At 42.8% G+C, this 21,386-nt stretch overlaps 1 protein-coding gene across 3 annotated transcripts; it reads right to left on the reverse strand.

Moving 5' to 3' along the window:
• Positions 1–6,131: 6,131 nt before the first annotated feature.
• Positions 6,132–20,599, reverse strand: C6H10orf143 (chromosome 6 C10orf143 homolog). 3 transcript variants are annotated; one of them, XM_077930385.1, is made up of 4 exons: positions 20,386–20,572; positions 10,794–10,958; positions 10,608–10,673; positions 6,132–7,417 (listed from the first exon to the last, which is right to left on the reverse strand). In XM_077930385.1, the coding sequence occupies exons 1-4, from the start codon at positions 20,449–20,451 to the stop codon at positions 7,361–7,363; spliced, it is 354 nt and encodes a 117-aa protein (XP_077786511.1). In that variant the 5' UTR covers positions 20,452–20,572; the 3' UTR covers positions 6,132–7,360. The 3 variants fall into 3 exon arrangements, with proteins under 3 accessions (XP_077786511.1, XP_077786509.1, XP_077786510.1); XM_077930383.1 differs by lacking the exon at positions 6,132–7,417 and adding an exon at positions 7,434–7,969 and having other exon boundaries at positions 20,386–20,599; XM_077930384.1 differs by lacking the exon at positions 6,132–7,417 and adding an exon at positions 7,434–7,966 and having other exon boundaries at positions 20,386–20,598.
• Between the last annotated feature and the right edge of the window lie 787 nt (positions 20,600–21,386).

Genomic DNA, 21,386 nt, shown 5'->3' on the forward strand with positions numbered 1-21,386 from the left:
TGGCTTGCAGATGGTCCGGGAATCAGCGTGTTTTTACATGAGTAGCATGTGCCCTTTTATTTAAAATGCACCTCTGGGTTATTTGTGGGGCCTGCCTGGTGTTTTTACATGAGTAGAATGTGTACTTTTATTTAAAATGCATCTCTGGGTTATTTGCGGGGCAAAGGAATTCGTTCATCCCCCCCCCAAAAAAAAATATAGTCCAGCACCCCACAAGGTCTGAGGGACAGTGGACCGGCCCCCTGCTGAAAAAGTTTGCTGACCCCTGAACTACAGTATGTACAGGTCCTGTATGTCTTGTGTGGATTTGTAAGGGGGTTGCCATGATTGTCTTGCAGGATTTATGAAACTTCATGCAAAGAAGTGACTTGTGCAGTCTGAGGATTTTGAACCCCCTTCTGTTTTCTGATCCCCTCAGAAGACAAAATGCTTCAGTGGGAAGGACCAAATTATGCTTTAGCCTTCTCCTTCAGACTAGAACATGTAGCCACAGCCAGAAGATCCTTTTTATAGAGTGATGTTTTTTGTAAACTGTTTTGATTATGTTGTTTACAATCTCGTTTCTCTAAGTTCTGGGGTGAAGCTAGGGATGGCTGAATCTTTAGGTCTTGGTTTCTCTCAATTTCTCATTTTTTCATCCTTCTGTTCTCTACATTTCCACATCAGTTTTTAAAAAGTCTTCATGAAAACTGATCGGCTTTTTAGAATTTCTCCTAATATACACATTTTGTATGCAATTTTGCCTAGCATCCACATTTTCAAAAAAGAAACTTCCCCTAATAAAATGCATTTTTGTACTTTCTTCACCAATATATAGAGAGCTGTGTTGCAAAATTTGGAGAAGTGAGATTTTTGAAGAGTGGCTGTTCGAAAAGTGGGTTTTGCATAGCAAATCTATCCTGTCTGAATACTCTCTCTTTAGCCAGGGCAACCTGCTCCAACCTGGCATCATCCAGATATTTTGGACTACAACTCCCAGCATTCCTGATGGTTGGCCATGCTGATGGGAGTTGTAGTCTAAAACATCCCAGAGGGCACCATGTTGGGGTGGCTAGGGAGTAAAGGCATGAGGATCCATACTTGAACAACATGGCACTATATCTCCCATAGTGCTTTGTACAGATTTGTACAGATCTGCAAAAAAGGTGTCTACGTCAGGAACACACAGCTGTAAAACACAAAGATGCAAAACAAAAATTAAACACTGCTGTTACACAGTAACAAATTACAAATGAAATAACTGAGCAGAAGTTTATAAAGCTGGAAACAGAAATAAACAATGCAGAAATCAATCAGTTTGGTCCCAAAGCCTTTCTGAAAAAGGAACAAAGCTATGGGACCTGGCATTCCAGAGAGTTGGCACCACAACTGAAAAGGCCCTGCTCTGAGTACACCTGTCAGATGTGAGTTGGCTAGAGCATGCAGACTAGGGTCCTCAATGTTGAACAGAACACAGAAGGGGTTGCCAAGTCTATCTGTAGTTCCTGTGATTTTCAATATATGTCCAAAGAGTTTTACCTCACTTCAACCACCTAGCTGCAAATCATTGTTACAGACAGAGGTGACATGACTAAAAGAATCGAATCATCCCAGAGAAACCCAGATATCAGATTTGGTTTTTCAGATCTGTGAAATGTGGAATGCAAATGCTATAGTCCTTTTTTTTTTAATCCCTGCTTACTCTCTAATCTTATCAAATATACATCCACATATCGTAATACACACAAATAGTATTAGGGTTTGCAAAGCACATTTTCTTAGAAAATCCAATTTCACAATGTATTTTTTTCCTGCTGACATATTAGCCATTTCTTTATACATTAAAAGGTCTTACGCTACTCCAGCTGAAGGAGACAGAACTGAGCTGCATAGCAAAGGCAGGGTAAGCTAATCACATTGCATTATTATCCTTCTGCAGGAAATACTTTTTACAAGACATATACATAATGTTTTATGACATGCACCTGGTCTTTCCTCTTATGGCACAGGGAAATGTCTTACTCACTGATACCTCTCCTCATGCTGTTTATCCCTCACAGTTACTTTGTGATATCACTGTTTACATGTGAATGGAGGTGCCTCCAGGTTCATAAATCTGTATGCAGTAGTATGGGTTCTCTAACAGCAATTCATTTTAATTATGTGTGACATAAAAGGACCACCTACAGATGAGACAATACAGTTGTAAGATTTTCAAGGTTGCTACAGGGAATACTTCATAACTGAAGTATGTTTTCCCTAAGGAGTTATACTACCATTTGATTTAATTTTTAATTTTTACATTTTAATCAAAAATAGATCAAATGGTGGTGGGACCCCCTGGGAAACATACTTCAGATATGAAGCTGTTCGTGTTTCCTTTAAATATGTAAAGCTGCCATTTATGTATAACTCATGAATGACACCCTGTGTTGCAAGCAAATATCACGCGGCGTTTTCTATACTGCTCCAGTAACAATAATAGAATCACATGCAAGTATAGCCTGACTCAACAAGGGAAAGAAGTGCCACTCAGACATGTCAAGACCAGATTAAATGCAACATGAAGCTGGTCCTAATTAAGGTCAGTTTCAGAGAACGCTGAAAGACGGAGACTCACACTATACAATCCAGAACTCGTGCATCGACTGTCGCTGAGCATGTGCAGAGTATCATATTAATGAATACCTACAGTGTGCCTCCACATAATGGGGCACACTATATGGCTCATATAGTGCCCTGGAAAAAATGGTTTCCAGGCACTTTTGAGACTTGACAAACACACCCTTTTAAACAACAACAAAACACAATACAGGCCCCATTCTTTATTGGGATGTTTCAAGTTACAGTACATTTGACAGTTTCAGAAGGACACATGTGGTGGGATTCACTTAACGGACCCGTCAGTGGAAGCCCTGCTGAAAGTCTTCCACTTGCACAATGGGGCTTTTCCTCCTCTTCTCCCACCCCCCAAACACTGGCTCTGGGGGGGAAATAAACACCAGCAGAACAGCGGTGGGGGCAGGAAGATTGTTCTGCGGACAAGCTGATAGGCTTACACAGTTGGAATGCTCAACATTGCACAAGGCTGAATAGCACCCGTGGCATGTTTTAGAAATAATTCATTTCAGAAGTGCTGTAGACTACTTTGAGATTCTATATTAAGCAGTATACAAATCGTTTAATTAAATAAATGTGCTGTTAGGACCAGAGTGCTGTAATGTAGGCTCAAAAGGCCAGATATAGTATAGGAGCAAAATCCTAAACAAGTGTTTAATGCACCTTATTATTTAGATATCATCGCTGGGTTATATGGTACTGTATAAAGATCTCAATCTAGAAAACTAGGAGTGTAGCAGGAAAGTATAGGCCTACTGTTCTGTTCTTAGAACTCTTCCCTCTAAGCATTTTATCAGTCCATGGGGGTTGGAGGAGGAATGGTACTTGGATCACATCTGATACCTGTTTCCTCATTCTGTTCTTTAATTAGATGATTGACACTGTGAGACCAGCACTGATTTATCACATAGATGCGTATGTGCAGAACCATAGTTCTCCTTCCAATCATGCGCACTGTGGAAGGGCAAACTATTCATAAATCAAGGATCATAAGTTGGAGCCAGGCTTTCTCTGCTTGGAGCAGACCTATTGAAATCAATCGAACCTACATTAGTCACTAACTATAGTCTTATTCTTAGTCATGCTGGCCACATGACCCAGAAGCTGTACGCTGGCTCCCTCGGCCAGTAAAGCGAGATGAGCGCCGCAACTCCAGAGTCGGCCACGACTGGACCTAATGGTCAGGAGTCCCTTTACCTTTTTATAGTCTTATTGATTTCAATGGAGTCTATTTTAAGCATGACTAAGTCTGGATCCAATCCAATATATATTCAGAATTGTCCAGCTAATGTGGTTGAGATTGAATTTATTTTAGTTCCATATTCTGGGATCTCTCCTTGACCTGCACAAGACATGGAACACATCATACTCTGGTTACTTAACTGATAGGCCAATGAATTTGTTTAGGGTGCTGTACAACAAATAATTGCTGACTGTTAACACCTCTGTCCCATCCTCATGCTCCCTCCAAATGCTATTTGTCATTCATAATTGAGACTGAGCTACAAAAGGTGATCAGGATCTATTTAAAACAAGCCGGGTAACCCTTAAACCCCAGTTAAAATGAACTGACAGCTTTGTTTTCTTTACACATCTGAGTATATTGTGTGTCACGTACAAAGTGCAACTGTTCAATATCTGGGTATGATATTTGAGGCTATGATACTCTTACTGGGACACCTGGTCACAGAGGAGGTGTAGGTATAACACTTCAACAGAATGCTCCCCCACAAAATGGGGGGAAAGGCTGGCTTATTGTAGATCTGTCAAGAGACCTTGGAATATGCTGACAAAACAAGCCTCAAAAGAAAAAGCTGAGGCCTTAAATCCTGAAGAAAGACCTTTGAGGTCAAACCACTTACCCCAGGGAATCCTGTTCAGGTCAATTCCTGGAGAAAGTGGATTGAGGAATGCAGACCAAGAAATTCTAGCCAGGAAAGAACTAAAAAAAATGAAAAACAAACTTAAGGAGAAGTCTGGGAACGAAGTGGCCTTGTCATGAAACCAAAACCTCAAGTCTTGAATAGATTTGCTTGCAAATATATTCAGATACCTGTATTTTTTCAACTACAGAGACTATGGGTCTTTGCAACTACTGTCTTTTGATGAAGGCATCCAGGTTTATGGAAGTGATGACAACAATATCACACTGTGGGCAATACACCATCTTTGTCAGGGAAATATCAGCGTATAGGGCAGCATTCACCTACTGAAGCTTCTGCTTGCGCAGTGGGGCTTCCCCCACTTCTCCTCATGCCTCCTGAAACTGGGCTCAGGTGTATCTATTCGGAGAACCCCAAGAACACTACACAGGGAGGGGGAATCATTCTGTCTGATATGCCTGCACAGATGGAATGTTTGTTGAATTCCACCCATGGTAATTTAATAGAATCACAGAATTGTAGAGCTGGAAAGGACCACAAGGGACTCCTGGTTCAACCGCCTGCAATGTAGGAAATCTTCTGCCCAACATGAGACTCAAACCCATTACCCTGAGATTAAAAGTCTCATGCTCTACCGACTGAGCTATCCCATAATTTTTTTAACTGTGAATGCACCTCTTGTGGTTTATACTGAACCAGGGTTTCGGAAAGGTAGATTTCAGAACATACAAATACCTTCTCAAGTTACTGACAATGAAGCATCTTATGGTACCTGAGAATGGCATGAATTTTTGTGGACTAGAGTCCACTTCATTGGACCCATGAGGCATTTTTTCCTCAGTTGGTAGATGTGGATGAAGGGGAGGGAAGTAAACAGGGAAGTCAGGTGGAAATGCAAACTAGTCTGTGACAATCACATTAAAGGGCATTAAATGTATGTAGAATAAGCATAGTTAGCATGCAAAGCAGCAGTCATTAATGATAACACAAATGTCTTTGGTTATTTAATTGATACCTGTTGTGGAACAGGAACATGATTCAAGCCAGAAGCAACAGAACTGAATTTCATGACAGGTTGTAATTCAGTAGTTGCACTTTTCACTGTTTAGCTGTTTAAGAATGGTCACTTTACAAAACTGGTTCATTAAAGAACAATGGGAGAATAGGCTTCGTTTTCTTGCTAATAATAATGATGATGGTGATAATAATAATAATAATAATAATAATAATAATAATAATAATAATAATAATAATAATTTTGTTATTTATACCCTGCCCATCTGGCTGGGTTTCCCCAGCTACTCTGGTTGGCTCCCAACAGAGGACTAAAAACAATAAAACTTCAAACATTAAAAACTTCCCTAAACAGGGATTGTGTAGATACTCTTTCCACTATAATTTCACTATGTCTGAAAAATCAATAAACAAGAGGGCATAGTGGTCTCTCAAATCCCTATTTATTTCAGTGGAACATACCTCCATGAAACAGTGCATGATTAAAGCCTTCAGTAATATGCAGTCAAACAGACAAGTGAAATTGCCTGCGGTAAGATAGGAAAGAAAAAAGTACGAACGAGAGGGTTAATCTTAATTTTCTTAAATAATGATCTTTTTAAAGAAAGGCAAATGTAATAAAAAATCAAGGCCATCTTTTAAAACCAACATGCAATTTATTTTTTAAAAAAGTTTTCCATAAACACTGATTTACAAAATACAAAGATTTCAAAGGTGAAATAAAAAATAAAAATCTGCATTAAAAGTGGTAAGAACCTATATATTATTTTACATATATGAAAGTAGGAGAACAAGGCTTTCTATACAAAAGGATGAATAACATATACACATGTACAAAACTGATCATAAAAAGTGATAATGTTGAAATTTCTCAAAGCAACACTTTTGTGGTTATAACACTTCCTCCCTATTTAATTATGGGATATATAGATATGTGTATATGTGTTTATATATGTGTGTGTGTGTGTGTGTGTCTCTGTGTATAACTATTTACTTACTCGTTTGTAGAAACCTTTGATCTAAGGTTACATTTTCAGTGTAGATTCTATAATCTATTAGGAAAGGGGTGTACAGGATGTTATGGGAGGGGTAGTACTTCTGGTGGGGGACACTTCGTGCTCCTTCTAGGGTGGTAGACTGTTCACTTTTGGTCCTCACCCTGCACTCAGCTCTCATCTGTGGCTCCTAGAAACAGTCAGAATGTGACAGCGGCCACACACCAGAATGGCTTTGACTGGCCATTCAACTAGAGGAGGCCAGACACACCTGGTTCTATATAATAGGAGGCTTGTGCTATTGCTCATAGGAGTGGTTGCTTTGCAAACAGCTAAAACCCATGCATGTTGTTTCATAAGTAACCCTTACTGTGTTCAACTAAGGCAGTCTTAAAGAATACTCGAGCCACATATTTTGAAGCTGTCTTACTGACTGTGTTGAGACTAGTCTGAGTAAACAGAGTATCACACTTCTGGAATTCATAGGACAGAATATGTCTAGTATTGCTTGGTTAACTTCTATGAGTAACCACCCACTGGCCTATTGTGTTTCCTATGTGCTTTACATGAATGAACATCGTAATTTCATTGCAAGAAATACTAAGATGGTAGCAATCTAAGGCTGTTGAAAAGTGAGGATGTATGGACTCAGTTTTCAAGAAGTATCATTTACTAGGTTCAATTGGTTGCTACCAAGTAGCTCAACTATAACCTAAGGAATCACAAGATTGATTTTAAGCCTTTTCAGGCAAGATCTTCCTTAGATCTAAGATAAACTGTATGAATGTAATAATAATAATTATGAATGTAGTGGAGTGTAGAAAAAGTCCAGAATCTCAAACCAGTCCCTATGTATTTTGTTATGGAGTATCACTGCATCAATGTCCTTTGATCTTCTATAAATCCCATAATATGGCCAAAGTGTCCCTGAAATTGAAAAAAAAAAAAAGCAAATCAGGGGTTACTATACAGATCAGCATTTGCACTATATAGAAAAGGAGAAGCCAACATTGTGCCTTACAGAAGCTGAGGACTACAACTCCCATTAGCCTCAGCTGCATAGCCAATGGTCAGAGATGATGAGATTTGTAGCCCACAACATCTGGAAGCTATCCCTGATGTAGAGAATAAGGAGTAAGAAAAACCCCTGCAAAAATATTAGCAGCCTTGACAAGCATGGGAAGTGTTAGCTTTGATGTCCAAGTAAGACACTGACTTTGTATTCTATGGCTGGATCTGTAGGGAGCTTCTGAGTGTGGCTGGATATGCTCATCCAATACAGCTGGCCTCCATAAGCCAAATGCTTTCTAAACTGAGCCTACACTACTTTCTTCCTGTTTGCATAAGAACAAAATTGCTCGCTTAGACCAAGTCCCAGAGAGTCCAGCATTCTGTCTCCAGAGGGGTTGGCCAGATGTCTCCAAAAAGCTCATAAACCAGTCGCAGAAGCAATAGCCAACCCATACAGTTCAGCTGCTGCTGGGGACAATCAGAAATAAATTGAATCACCAAAGGCAATGTTTTAGCTATTGTGACTAATAGCCATTGATTATGCGCCATGAATTTGTCTAATCCTTCCTTCAGACCATCTAAGCTAATAGACATCACTTTATCATGTGGCAATTTTATAAGTTCATGAATGGCAAAAGGGGGGAAAAATTGTCCATACATCCTAAGATGAGAGATGTCAGCACAGGATTCTTAAGTGGCTCCTACTTTTCAGGGAACTTTTCCCATGGGGTAGATGCATGAATACCTGTTTCAGACATTGCACAGAACCACAGAAACAGGAAACAAGAGCTTACTCATGCGCCATTTTTCCTCTGCTTGTCAAATATCTAAAATTGCCTACAGACAACATTCATCACACTTTCCCTGGCTTTTGCGATACTGGAACATGAAGGGAGGACCTTTGACTCCAGTGGCCTAGCCACATGTCATACAAGAAGCTAGTTGCAAAAGGGGTGGGAAGAAATCTTAGCGTTTGTAGTGAAACAGGGTCATTTAGCTGTTACGGTAGGTCCTCCAAGAACCCTGAGCTACCCAATGAGGTTATACTAAGCAAAAGTGTAAGCTAAGGCCAAGTTATGCATGATTAGGGAAATTGGCAGGCTTTGGTGTCTTTTGTGTGTATGCATGCTGCAGGTCAGCATAGTTCGACCTAGGATTCTATATCATGAAAAAGCATGTTTCATACTGTCAGGGGCTCAGGAGCAGAGGCACAGGAAAGGGAGGAAATAGAGAGCGAGGGGGAGGAATCCGAAGGAAATGTTAGCGATGACAGCGGTCCGAGGTCTCTGAGTCTTTCCAGCGAATCGGAAGATTCACAGAAAGGGGCTCCCATGGTCAGAGCAAGGGGGGTGCCTAGGGGGACACCCCAGGAAGAAGGGGCCAGAGGGGACTCAGAGAGCAGCAGTTGGAAATCAGGACCAGCTTCCTCACCAGAGCGCAGTAGGGGGGAGGAGTCCCAGGTATCGGGATCAGGAGGCTCACCGCCAGCGGGAGGAGAGGAGTCAGGATTGGCCACGCCTCCATCGGAGTGCGAGGAAACGGTCAAGAGGAAGGTTGAAGGCTGGGCGCGCGCGCCAAGTTCAAATGTACAGGAGGGCGGCGCAGTTGGCAGCCCGGATAGGGAGCCAGGTCCCAAAGCCCGCCGAAAGGAGGGGGAGGAGTCAGGGGGGTCAGCGTCAGCGTCAGAAGAGTCCAGAAAGGAGGAGACCCCGGGGGGGCAGAAGGACCCAGAGGAGAAAGGAGAGACGGAAGAGGTGGAGTAGGGTTAGAGTCTTAAGCTGGTGTACAGGGGGTGGAGACTCAGATGGAGCTTCGCCGGTCTAGCCTCTAAGACGTAGAGCTGGGCGCTGCGGAGTGAAAATGGAAACTGTACTTCAATAAAGACTTTTGTACATTACTACCGGCTAGCGTTGGTCCTCTGTGAGCTGGGACCTGGAGCCAGCTCTGACACATACGTTACAGGAAATGCCACGAGAAGATCTATCTATCTGTCTATCAATCTATCTGTCTATCTATCTATCTATCATCTATCAATCAATCATCTATCTCCGTTAGAATGGAAAAAACCAGGTAAACGAAGTCCTTGGATTAGCTTTAAATCAAAACATGGCTATTAAAATGGTTTGTAATCCAAAACAAGTGCCTATATCCTGACCCTCCACGAGGCAGGAGAAAACAAATTAGTTTGGTGTTGGCCAGTGTCATTGTGAATGATCCGGCTCCCTGTGTCCTTTCCTTCAGGAGAGGGGACTTCCCACCAGAAAAAAAAAAGACCAATCACTTCAGTTTCCATGGGGGAGAAGACCCACCCAGAGGGCTTTTGTGGAATGTCTGCAAAAAGGTCAACCATTTTTTTGAGCAGAGGACATGGATGCTACTGCACCCTTAAAGCCAACTGATTTCGTTAAATTCCACCAGCAAAGGACTCGCATCTGCAAAAGCCTTCCATTCCCTTCAGTAAATAGGATAGGGCTTCACTGGCAAAGAATTGCATGCACAGAGCTGCTGCCTAAACTGATCTGAATGAGGAAGCCTGCAGGCCCATTACAAAGCACTTGGGGGTCTGGAATGGAGTTGTATTGTCATTGTTGGGGCAGAAATAACTTTGCATAATTAAAAAAAGACCCAACAACCTTCTGAGACTGAACTAAACCGCTTGGAAATGTTTAAAAGAAGTGTGCCATATGTCTATCTATAGCTTCTCTCCCCCCCCCCCCCAATTTCATGGAATTGTACTTCTAAAACTCTGTCCATAAATATTAAAATGTCTCTTAATTGGACATACTCCTGGAATACAACAATCTACACCTTTTTAACTTGAATTGAGATTCATTTACGTGACTAAACTCTGCTTTCTAGAATGCATTTGAAAAATGAGCCTGAAGTCCCTATATTTTCCAATCTGATGCAGGAAACGTATTAGTTTTGCACTCTGCTAGCATATGGAGAAAAAGCTAAATCAATCTGCCTCTTTTATTTACATGCTTTATCCCGGAGAAATGTAATTGCAGGGTTTTTTTTTATTTATTAACTTTATGTTTTATGGCTCTAATATTTAAGAACAAGCCTATCTTTTATGTCATAGTAAGAAGGTTAATATACTTACAGGTTCTCCAGCAATACATCTTGGGCAAGGCTGGGCTGTAGTTCTGGTTTCATTATCCGGAAATATCTGATTAACAAGCACACATACACAAAATTCTGAAAAAAGCAGCCACTGGTTGACATTTTTATTATGAAATATATTAACATCTTCTGCTAAAAGCATGGATTTGGGCTACATAAAACATACCACGGAATTTGGCTTTTCTTTCATAATCTGAGGACTAAAAAAATCAGCGGGATCTTTCTGCTTGAAATCCTGCTCCATATCCCAGTAATCCATAGCACACTTGCTTTGTGGGTGGCAAGCGCTGATCACTTGTGGAATAGTCTCTGAACTTCTACATGCTCGTTTCTAGAAGGGGGAGGAAAAGAAAAAGAAATTAAGTGTAAAGTTTCCACTACATCCCACTCCTCTGCTTTGCACACAGAAGGTCCCTGACATGGGGCTGGGAGAGACCCTTGCTTCAAACTCTGGAGAGTATTGCTGCCAGTCAGTGCAGACAGTACAGAGTTAGACATTATACCAATAGTCTGACATGGTATAAAGCAGCTTTCGTCATTCCTATTACACACACACACACACACACACACACACACACACACACACCATAGAATTCAAACAGCAATATGATAAAATAGAATAAAATAAAAATCAATGTGAGTATTTAATCAACAGTCACAGTGTGGACCACCCGGACAAAGCTCATGCATTACTGGTAGAAACCCTATACTAGAGAGATTTCCTAGGTGTGCTGAAGAATATCAATTTATAACATTTTAAAAAAAGACCTATCTATCTATCTATCTATCTATCTATCTATCTATCTATCCATCCATCCATCTTAGTTGGTTAGAGCAGGCATGGCCAAACTTGGCCCTCCAGCTTTTTTGGGACTACAATTCCCATCATCCCTGACCACTGGTCCTGTTAGCTAGGGATGACGGGAGTTGTAGTCCCAAAACAGCTGGAGGGATGAGTTTGCCTATGCCTGGGTTAGAGCATGGTGCTTATAACACCAGGGTTGCAGGTTCTATCCCTGTATGGGATGGCTGCATATTCCTGCATTGCAGGTGGTTGGACTAGATGATTCTTAGGGTCCAACTCTACAATCCTATGATTCTATAGTGAAAGACCTGTGCTCAATGTGTTTCAGGACCTGTGGGATATATAGTGCAGTGGAGCCACAAGATGCTGAATGTGTCAGTGGTTGTGGTCCAAGAAATATAAAGGGGGAAGAAGACTTGCATGCATTCCAAACATCCTATATGTACTATCCTTAGCAGGTGGGTATGATTTTCAACCACCCCCAGACCTGACTCCTTTTAATGTTTTTAGAGCAAAGGTTTCTGAAGGGTGGGAGAGTTTTTAACAGCTGTCCTTTCCTTTGAACCTCTGAATCTTCAGATGAGTAGAGCCCTCAGCACTTGTATTAGGAAGTGAAAATCCACTACAATATGCTCACTTGCAGAAAGCAAATTTAAAGTGGATCAATGCAAGAAGAATTTCCAAGCAGAAAGGCCGAAACAAGAGCACTGTTGAGAAAGAAACAAGATACAGCTAAAGGAAGCGAATCAGAAACAAAATATGCATTATGCTATGAATGTGCAAAATGCCTTCCACCGGGAAAACATCCACCTCTTTTGTTACTGCAGAATTTGTCCTTTATTAAAATCTATGGCGTGCAAGTACAAGTGGCATTAACTAGAGATATGCAGGGGACAAAGGATAAAAGGGAAAAGTGAATTGATGCTGTGCATTAGATGAAATTTTGCTTATCAAAAATGAAACCAGACTATTGCTTTGGGTTGGGAGGTACTTAGTATCAGGGACAGAAATTTAGCATACAGAGTAGTTGTCTAAGAATCTTATACCAACGCAGGCAGAACCTACAGAGGTTTCTACAGAGAATTCCAAATTATTCTGAAATTCAATGCCATTGGAAAACATCTCGTGGAATTGCAACAACAGACCAGCGTAGAATTCTGATGGCGGATGCTGCATTAATAACACAGTACCTAGCACGTCCATGGCAAAGCCCTACAGGGTCATATAGCTTTGGAGACCACCTCAGGTTATTGAATTTCATCAGAATGGTGCATAAGTGCACCAGACCTGTTCTAACAGGGCTAAAAAGTCTAAATAAGTCAAGAATATAGCTGATAAGGGCTTGGAACAAGATAATTACAACAGTGTCCCACTTTTTAAAAAGTACTGTAAAGTGTATATCCAAGGATATACACACATTTTCTTCTTTGGAAACCCGAGTAGGCCGAGCATTTTTATTTTATCATATGCAAACAAACAGAGGCAGGTATACAATGTCTGAAAAGTTCTATACGGATTAATCCATACCTTCACTTGGTCACAAATGTCCGATAGGCAAGTACAAAAAGCCCCTGGCGAATTCTGAACGCTGCTCCCAAGTACTTTGGGCTCACCCACTGGGATATGCAGCAGCTTAGTGTTTTCTCAAGGGTCTCTCAAGTGTTTAGTGGCACTTGTCTGGAAGAAGTAACCATTGTTTCAACAATGGTTGAAATTGTGACCTATTAAACATAGCTTTATACTTTTAGGTAGGAATATGCCCTTTTCTTTATTTGCATTGTGAATTCTGACGTATAAAAAAACAGCTTAGAAGTACAGTAGTGTGTTTATATGTGTGTGTAACAAAAAGAGAGGTATAGAACAGTCAGAATTCAGCCTTCAACTGTTTGCCTTCAAGAAAAGTAGTTTTATGTGTTTCTTGTTTCTGAACTATATATATTGTAAAGCCTGACAAGAGCTGGTTACTATTTGTGCACAGTGACAAATAGAAATGAGATTACATTACTTTTCCATGTACAGATTGTGATGAGACATAGCTTGAAAACAGGAGTTCACAGAATGTATTTTTTCCTCCTCCTCCTCATATATGGTGTTTCCCTGATGCACAAGGTCTGTAGGTAACTAGTTGGGGCTTTGCTTTCACTTGCACAAACATGAGCAACCCACAGAACCTCTACAAGTAGGCCCTGTTTAGGTTCCCTACAGCTAGTACCTTGGCAGAACTATAAAGAATGAGAAAAAGACAATCTGTTCCAACACCCTCTTTGAAAAGGCACAAATGCAGTCAAGCAAAGGAGTTACAGCTCCCATCACTGAAAACTGTAAGATTCTAGGAACGTCCTCAGAAAGCACATTTAGAGGGCAATCGGCGACACACTCCAGGTGAATCAAGCAAACTGGCTTTACATGACAGCACACAACCTAAGTGAATCTTAACCAGCCTGTGTAAGTTAGAAGTGGTACTCTACAAAACAAATGTGAAAGTCTAAACTAGCATTAACATAGAAGCTTCTTGCATGACCTTTGTGTTTACATGTAGTACAGTAGATAAAAGTATCAAGCATTTATTGCACCCATTAGCATACTGGCAAACCTGAATGAACACACAGCCAGATGATTTCAGACATTTATCTTACAGGCCAGGAAATTGTCTGACTGACCACCCCTGTACAACACATGTAGAATATACTTTAGGGTATAATTTGCACTGAATATATCTGATGTGCATCATGGAAATTGGTTGTAGAGATGTTGGTTATTTGCTCATTAACCCTTATTACCTTTATTGGGGGCAACCCACTCAGATGGGTGGGGTATAAATTATTATTATTACAAAACTGACGGTTGCCTTTTAGCTCTAGGCAGTTTCCAAGGGGGTGGGGTGGGGATTACCTGACCTGGGTATGTTACTGGAGCTTGTCTGTGTGTCTACAAATCTGATAGTTTTAACAAGGTATTGTTTATTTGGTATTGTTTCTCAATCATCTCTTGTTTCTCTTGACCTAGGGATCTGGATTCAGTAACAGATTGCTGACAGCATCATAGTAATGCCCCCTTGTTTTAAATGCCAGACAGTGCTTTATATTGCTGCACACTAAGGGTGCATACTAAGACCAAGCACTCATCTAATGGTGGTTTGTAATTCATTCATTCATTCAGCTGTCCGTCCTATTGTGGATGCTTTCACAAACCCCATCATCTTTGTCCCCAGCCTGATTTTTTTTGGTTTGGCTACTTCTGCATGGAATATACAGCTTGACTCAAGGGATAGGCTAGGCTAGGTAGCCTGCACTCGGCACTCTGGAACGGCTGCATTACCATATGGCTGGAAGCACTTTCTTTGCTAAGTATATCAGTGGGATAAAAATTAAAGGAGACACCAATTACCAACTCTGATCTCAAAAGCTGCAGATAAGACCAATCACCCCTTAAGGGTGATATTAAAACTCACTCTACTGAATATAAAGCATTAAAGAAGATGGCCTTTAGACAGACACTGAAAATGAGGGTGGCATTAGCCTGCATTATTCCGATCAGCATAGCCAACAAATCCAATCCTCCAAAGAAATGCTATTAGTGTCACCAAAAAAGAAAAAGGGGAGGGGGGGGGCTTTGTGCAAAATCCCTGAAGGAAAAGAAGCAACTAATGTCATTAATGCGTTAACAGCCTCTGGTCACTTAACAGAGTGGTTTTAATAGGCTCTAGAGGGGAAACACGTCCAGCCCTTTTCAGCCAAAGGGAAGGTTAGAGCTGTGTGTGGGTTTTGAAGATAGTGGGTTGGAATCCTTGGGGATTTGCCTGCCTTGTTGTATATTTGCAAATGTCCTTTTAATAAAGCAAATGATGGCTAACTACAATTAAGTACCAAAGGTGGCTCTTTTAACAAGCACATGCCATTGCACTGATAGGTTTAATTACACTATAAAGCTCACCGGAAAACACTTCAGGAAAAAGATATAGGGGCATCAAGCTTTGCAAAATTAGTGTATAACAAATCACTGGTGATTTCAGCTTCCTGTCATGAGTATGCTGCTGCATTTAAATTCTGAGTCTCTTTAAGAAACTGGATTTTTGCTCACTAAGAAATTTTAAAAGCTCTTTGTGTTAAGAACTTTCCCTTGAACTACCGTATTTTTCGCTCTATAACACGCACCTGACCATAACACGCACATCGTTTTTAGAGGAGGAAAACAAGGGAAAAAATATTCTGAATGAAACAGTGGACGTATCATTTTTGTGCTTCATGCTGTGGCCACAGACATGTGATCTGATGGTGAATTTGGGGTGACCCAATGCAAAAATCCTGAGAATCCCTGTGGATCCATGCTTTGTAACCACGTTTTTGCACCATTGCAGCCCCAGGCAACAGTGGGTGCGTGATTTTTTTGGGGGGGCAGGCTGTAGCCATGGACATGCTATGTGCTCTGATGGTGAATTTTGGCTGACCCAATGCAAAGATCCTGAGGATCCATGTGGACCCATACTTTTAAACCACGTTTTTGCACCATTGCAGCCCCAGGCAACAGTGGGTGCATGATTTTTTTGGGGGGGGACAGGCTGTAGCCATGGACATGCTATGTGCTCTGATGGTGAATTTTGGCTGACCCAATGCAAAGATCCTGAGGATCCATGTGGATCCATGCTTTGTAACCACGTTTTTGCACCATTGCAGCCCCAGGCAACAGTGGGTGCATGATTTTTTTTTGGGGGGGGGGACAGGCTGTAGCCATGGACATGCTATGTGCTCTGATGGTGAATTTTGGCTGACCCAATGCAAAGATCCTGAGGATCCATGTGGATCCATGCTTTGTAACCACGTTTTTGCACCATTGCAGCCCCAGGCAACAATGGGTGTGTGATTTTGGGGGGGCAGGCTGTAGCCATGGACATGCTGTGTGCTCTGATGGTGAATTTGGGGTGACCCAATGCAAAGATCCTGAGGATCCATGTGGATCCATGCTTTGTAACCACATTTTAAGTGGGGAGGGAAGGAAAAACACAGAAGGCTAAGAATGCAGGAGAGGGCTATAACGTGAGGAAAGGAAGGCAAAAGTTTCCCCCCACCCACCCACACAAGCCAGCCAGCCTGCGCTCTCTCTCTCTCCCTCTCCCTCCCACCAGCATGACAGAAGAAAGCATTTTAACTGCATTAAGAACTATTTAGCAGCGAAACCTAAGCTTTGCCATCCCTTAAGAGGTACAGACACTGTAATCTTCCAGATCGCATGAATTTACAGGCAAAACACTGTTTAAGGATTTCATCCTTTTAAATGGAAGAAAGCATATTTGAATGCTGTGTGTCTCCAAAAACAAAAAGCAGGAAGTCAAATCAGAATTTTAAGCCGAACCTGTAATCTCTCTTCCCTTCACAAACATTGTTCCCTCCGGAGCAGGGAGAGGATAGAACGAGGGACGCTCTGCTCTCCCCTCTACTTGCCTGGAGGGGAGGGGCTTTCCCTGCTCTTTGTTCCGTTTGAGCAAACACAGTAACGAAACAGAGCAGGGTGGGCAGTAAGACCCTGAGGCAGAATGCAGGAAAGCCACCACTTCCTCTCTCACGGAGCTCCCTTCTCCCTGAAGCGCGGTTTGATTTTTGCCTCATTTTTCGGCTCCAGGGACCACACATTCGCTGCATAACACGCACAGACATTTCCCCTTCCTTTTTAGGAGAAAAAATCTGCGTGTTATAGAGCGAAAAATACGGTATTTCCACACAGGCAAAAAAAAATAAAAAAAAAATCCTTGTCTGTAAAATATTTGAAGGACCAGGCTCAGTCATGTTTAACTATTAACACTAGAGGGCAAAACAAAATCTTAGTATTTGGTAAAGTAACCCTCAGAAGCGGGAAACAAATTAATATTTTAAAATACAAAGTGCAGGTGTTAGAAATTTCTTTGCTTACAAAGCACACTGAAGTCACCTGCAGTATGGTTTCAAGGGATGCTATTTAGTTTAGTCCCAATGTATTTATTTATATTTTTTTAGGTTTGTGAAGAAGTAGGTTGGTATAGAGCAGGGGAGGGGAATTTGTTGCTGGGCTGACGTTGCTAAACTGCACCTTGGACTCTCAGCCATCCTGGTTGGGGCTAATGGCAGGTTTAGTCCAAGAGCATCTGAAGGGCCACAGGTTCCCCATCCATGGGAGGCAAATCACTTAAGGGAACCACATTGCCTACTCCTGTCATAGTTGAGTATTTCAAATTCCCAGGTACCAGTAGGTAAGGTGCCCAGGCAACTGGTTATTATTTTTTTCAAGCTGCAAGCAATGCTTTCTCTTCAGTGCACACGACATCCACCTTTTCCCCCTCTGGAAGTGACAATGTGTTATGTCAGCTGCATCTACAACTTATAACCGGATAATGGTTTCTGACATTTATGTATCACGAAGTGGCTACATATTTCTCCATTCTCACGTCCCTGACAGCTCATGAAATTTCCTTGTCAGAATCTGCTACTTCCTTGCAAGGGTGGAAAGGTCTGATGAATGGGATGGTGACGTAGGAGAATCACTTGAAGGTTTGAAGAGGCAGTAAAAGTATCTGACAGGGATAGGCCTAAGAACACCAGAAGTGGTGCATGAAGCAAAAGGCTTATGATCCAGAGTATCTTTGTTCAGGTCTTTGGTTTTATGGTTTGGTCTTTTAAAAGGATAACACTGAGTTCATGTAAGCCAAAAGAAGAAGAAACCCCAGGAAGTTGATTGTAACAGCTAGCAGTCACCTACCAGTTTTTTAACCACCCTGTCTCCAAGTGCAGATATGGAAGGCAGAGAATGAGAGAGCTAGATGGTTTCCAGAGGGATAGCCATGTTAGTCTGTTTCAGAAAAGAACCCAAACCAACTCAAACAGGCTAATAGCACTTTAGTGCATGGGACCATTTTAATACAGTGGTACCTCTGGTTAAGTACTTAATTCGTTCCGGAGGTCCGTTCTTAACCTGAAACTGTTCTTAACCTGAAGCACCACCTTAGCTAATGGGGCCTCCTGCTGCCGCCGTAGCACGATTTCTGTTCTCATCCTGAAGCAAAGTTCTTAACCTGAAGCACTATTTCTGGGTTAGCGGAGTCTGTAACCTGAAGTGTCTGTAACCTGAAGCATATGTAACCCAAGGTACCACTGTACCTTGCATGCCCACAACACCTTTCAGAACAGAAAGGGCTAAGGGTTGCCAATGTGCACTTACCCCATGCTGCCAGGCAATATCCTTGGCAGTGGAGAGCAAAGCACAGGTGCAAACATGGGCAAGCTATGGCGGGAGATTTGGGTAGTTCAAATCTGCTTGGCTCCTTCCAGCCCAGCAAAAACACCTGTCAGTCCCAAGTCCAACTTAAGAAACAAGTCCATCCTTCAGCTCTGAGCCTAAAGGTAAAGGGACCCCTGACCGTTAGGTCCAGTCGTGACCGACTCTGGGGTTGCGGTGCTCATCTCGCTTTATTGGCCGAGGGAGCAGGCATACAGCTTCTGGGTCATGTGGCCAGCATGACTAAGCCACTTCTGGCGAACCAGAGCAGCACATGGAAACACCGTTTACCTTCCCACCGGAGTGGTACCTATTTATCTACTTGCACTTTGACGTGCTTTCAAACTGCCAGGTTGGCAGGAGCAGGGACCGAGCAACGGGAGCTCACCCCTTCGCGGGGATTCAGACCGCTGATCTTCTGATCAGCAAGTCCTAGGCTCTGTGGTTTAACCCACAGCGCCATCCGCATCCCTAGCTCAGGGCAAAAAGGTGGCTTAGCATGCTCACCTGCTACCTAAGCCAGCTCCATGCTTTTGGGGTCATAGACTAAGGTGCCTTTAGCTGCCCTTTAACTCCTTTCCAGAGTGGCAGGGGCTCCTTCCTTTCCCTCTCCCAGAGCCTAAATCTGCCCAGCTGCCCAGGATGAGGACACAAGGAGCTGCTTCTCCATCTCTTCACTCTTGTCACTGCTTGGATGTTCAGAGGGGGCAGGTGAACAGGCAGGAGGCTGTGGGGGTTAACAGTTGGTCACCTGCATGAATACTGGCCTCTGCAGGTGCCCAGTGGTGTCCACTCACAGCTTTGGCCTTTGGGGCTGAAAGGTACAGAATGCAAGAGCCCCACTAACTTCAGCTTCAAATACAATATGGGAAATGGGCCAAGGCAGGAATTCTCAGATCTTCTGCTCTGAGGGCTCTCTTGAGACACCTGAAAATTACTGAGGCCCACCAGTCACAAAACAATTGCAGATGGAGCCGGAGTTCGGCGTAATTAGCTGGCAAGTACTGAAATAATTTTTCTACTGTTATCTAACCCACTTTTGGAAATGGGAAACTTAAAGGAGAGCGAGAGAGAGAGAGAGAGAGAGAGAGAGAGAGAGCGCACGCGCCAAGACATTTACGTTCGGGAAATACTGTACACAAATGCTACAGATTTGGAGGTTGTGAAAAAGTTGCAAAGTATTCCTACTCATTAGAGCTCCGCCCGTTCTTTCAGACAATACTAACTCGCCTGGACCTTGTGGCGGGCGAGCGTGTGCGCGCGCGCCTCGAAGTGCAAGGCTGGCACATTAACTTCCGAAGTCCTGTAAGAGCTTAAGCGGTTGCTTTTGCTTGCTCTGAATTGCAACAAGCAGCCTTGCTCTTTCCATGAAGTTTGCTTTCTCTCCCCTCCGCCCTGCCCGGTTTTCCTACCCTCCTCTTTAGCTCTTGCTTTGAGAGGCTCGTAATGAAAATAATACGCGTGCTCTCTGCCTTTATCACTTTCGCTTTCCAACTTGTCTTGGAAAGCCGGCCGCAAAACCCGCATTCAGGAGAGGGGCTGCGGAGGCGGAGTAGAGCCGGAGAGCAGCACAGGGCTGGGGAGGGGGCGGGGGGGCTCGTTGCTTTAGCGGATGTTACAGCGCATGCTCGAGCCTACACGTATCAGGCCGGGCAGCAGCAGCAGCGGCTCTTGTTGCGCGCAGCCTGCTAGCGCTGAGCGGGGGACTTACGCGCTCCGGCTCGTGCATGCTCAGCTCCGCGGGCCTCGCTCTCCGCCGATCCGCCACCAGGTTCATGGTGACAGTCCGTTTCTCTCACTGCGCGCTCGGTCCCTCCGCGCCGCTTCTCGTGGGGCTGCGCGCCTGGCGCTCCACCCCTTTCCTTTTCGTAAGCCAATCCTCCTAATCTGGCCGGCGAAGGATAGAGCGGCCTCCGCGCGTGTCTTTCTCCTTGCAAGGCCCGGCTGATAGAGCCCAGAGCTGTTTGGTGCAAGTTTACGATGCCCAGATGTAACGATACCAGGAAGTAATGCAGTGCTCGATCCGTGAGAAAAATACAAGCAGGGCTCAGGGATTTTGCAGCGAATCCGGTTATTATGATTCCCCTCCCCCCAAAATTTTTTAAACGACCTTTTTTTTTTTTTTTTAGTTACTGAAAACATCTAACCCCTCCTTTCAAATTCAGTGAGGCGAGGTAGTCGGAGCACACTGTTCTTTGAAAGGATGCTTTGGCAGAAACTTCCTAGTCGTTCTGGTAATCACTCGCAAATTAACCTGCTGTCAAAGATTTTGAGTCTATAGCAGCAGAAGTGGTTTGTTTCTGCATTGAAATAACCACCTCTCTCGGAAAGTTTCGTTAATTTTATAAACCATTTCAGCACAACCCATATCCTTTTTACAAAGGTAGATGGGGACTTCTTGGCACAAGAAGATTCCCTGAAGGAGATGAACTTTGTCATGTGTGGTCCAAAGCTGTTTATTTCTTACCATTGTAAGCATGGAGTGCATTCAATGAACATCCAGTTTGTGTTTTCCTTCTAATGCATCAACCTCTGAGATGGAATGATGAGGAGCATCAGCTCTTGGGTCATGTGGAAAAGAGTGTTATATGTGCTAATATTAGTCTTAAATTACCCTGCCCTGTCATAGTAACCCAGACGGATAATAATTATTAAAATAATACTCTCTTATCTAGATGATGGTGATGATAATTTGTTAAGATTGAAGACATC

The sequence above is a fragment of the Podarcis muralis genome, chromosome 6 (assembly GCF_964188315.1).
Source record: "Podarcis muralis chromosome 6, rPodMur119.hap1.1, whole genome shotgun sequence".
In the NCBI taxonomy this organism is placed as follows: Eukaryota; Metazoa; Chordata; class Lepidosauria; order Squamata; family Lacertidae; genus Podarcis; species Podarcis muralis.

Coding starts and splice junctions, on each gene's coding strand:
- C6H10orf143 (XM_077930383.1), bottom strand. CDS start 20,451: ATGAACCTGGTGGCGGATCGGCGGAGAGCGAGGCCCGCGGAGCTGAGC. Junction 10,959..20,385: donor GCATGCACGAGCCGGAGCGC/GTAAGTCCCCCG, acceptor TCCCCCTTCTAG/AAACGAGCATGTAGAAGTTC. Junction 10,674..10,793: donor AAGAAAAGCCAAATTCCGTG/GTATGTTTTATG, acceptor CTTGTTAATCAG/ATATTTCCGGATAATGAAAC.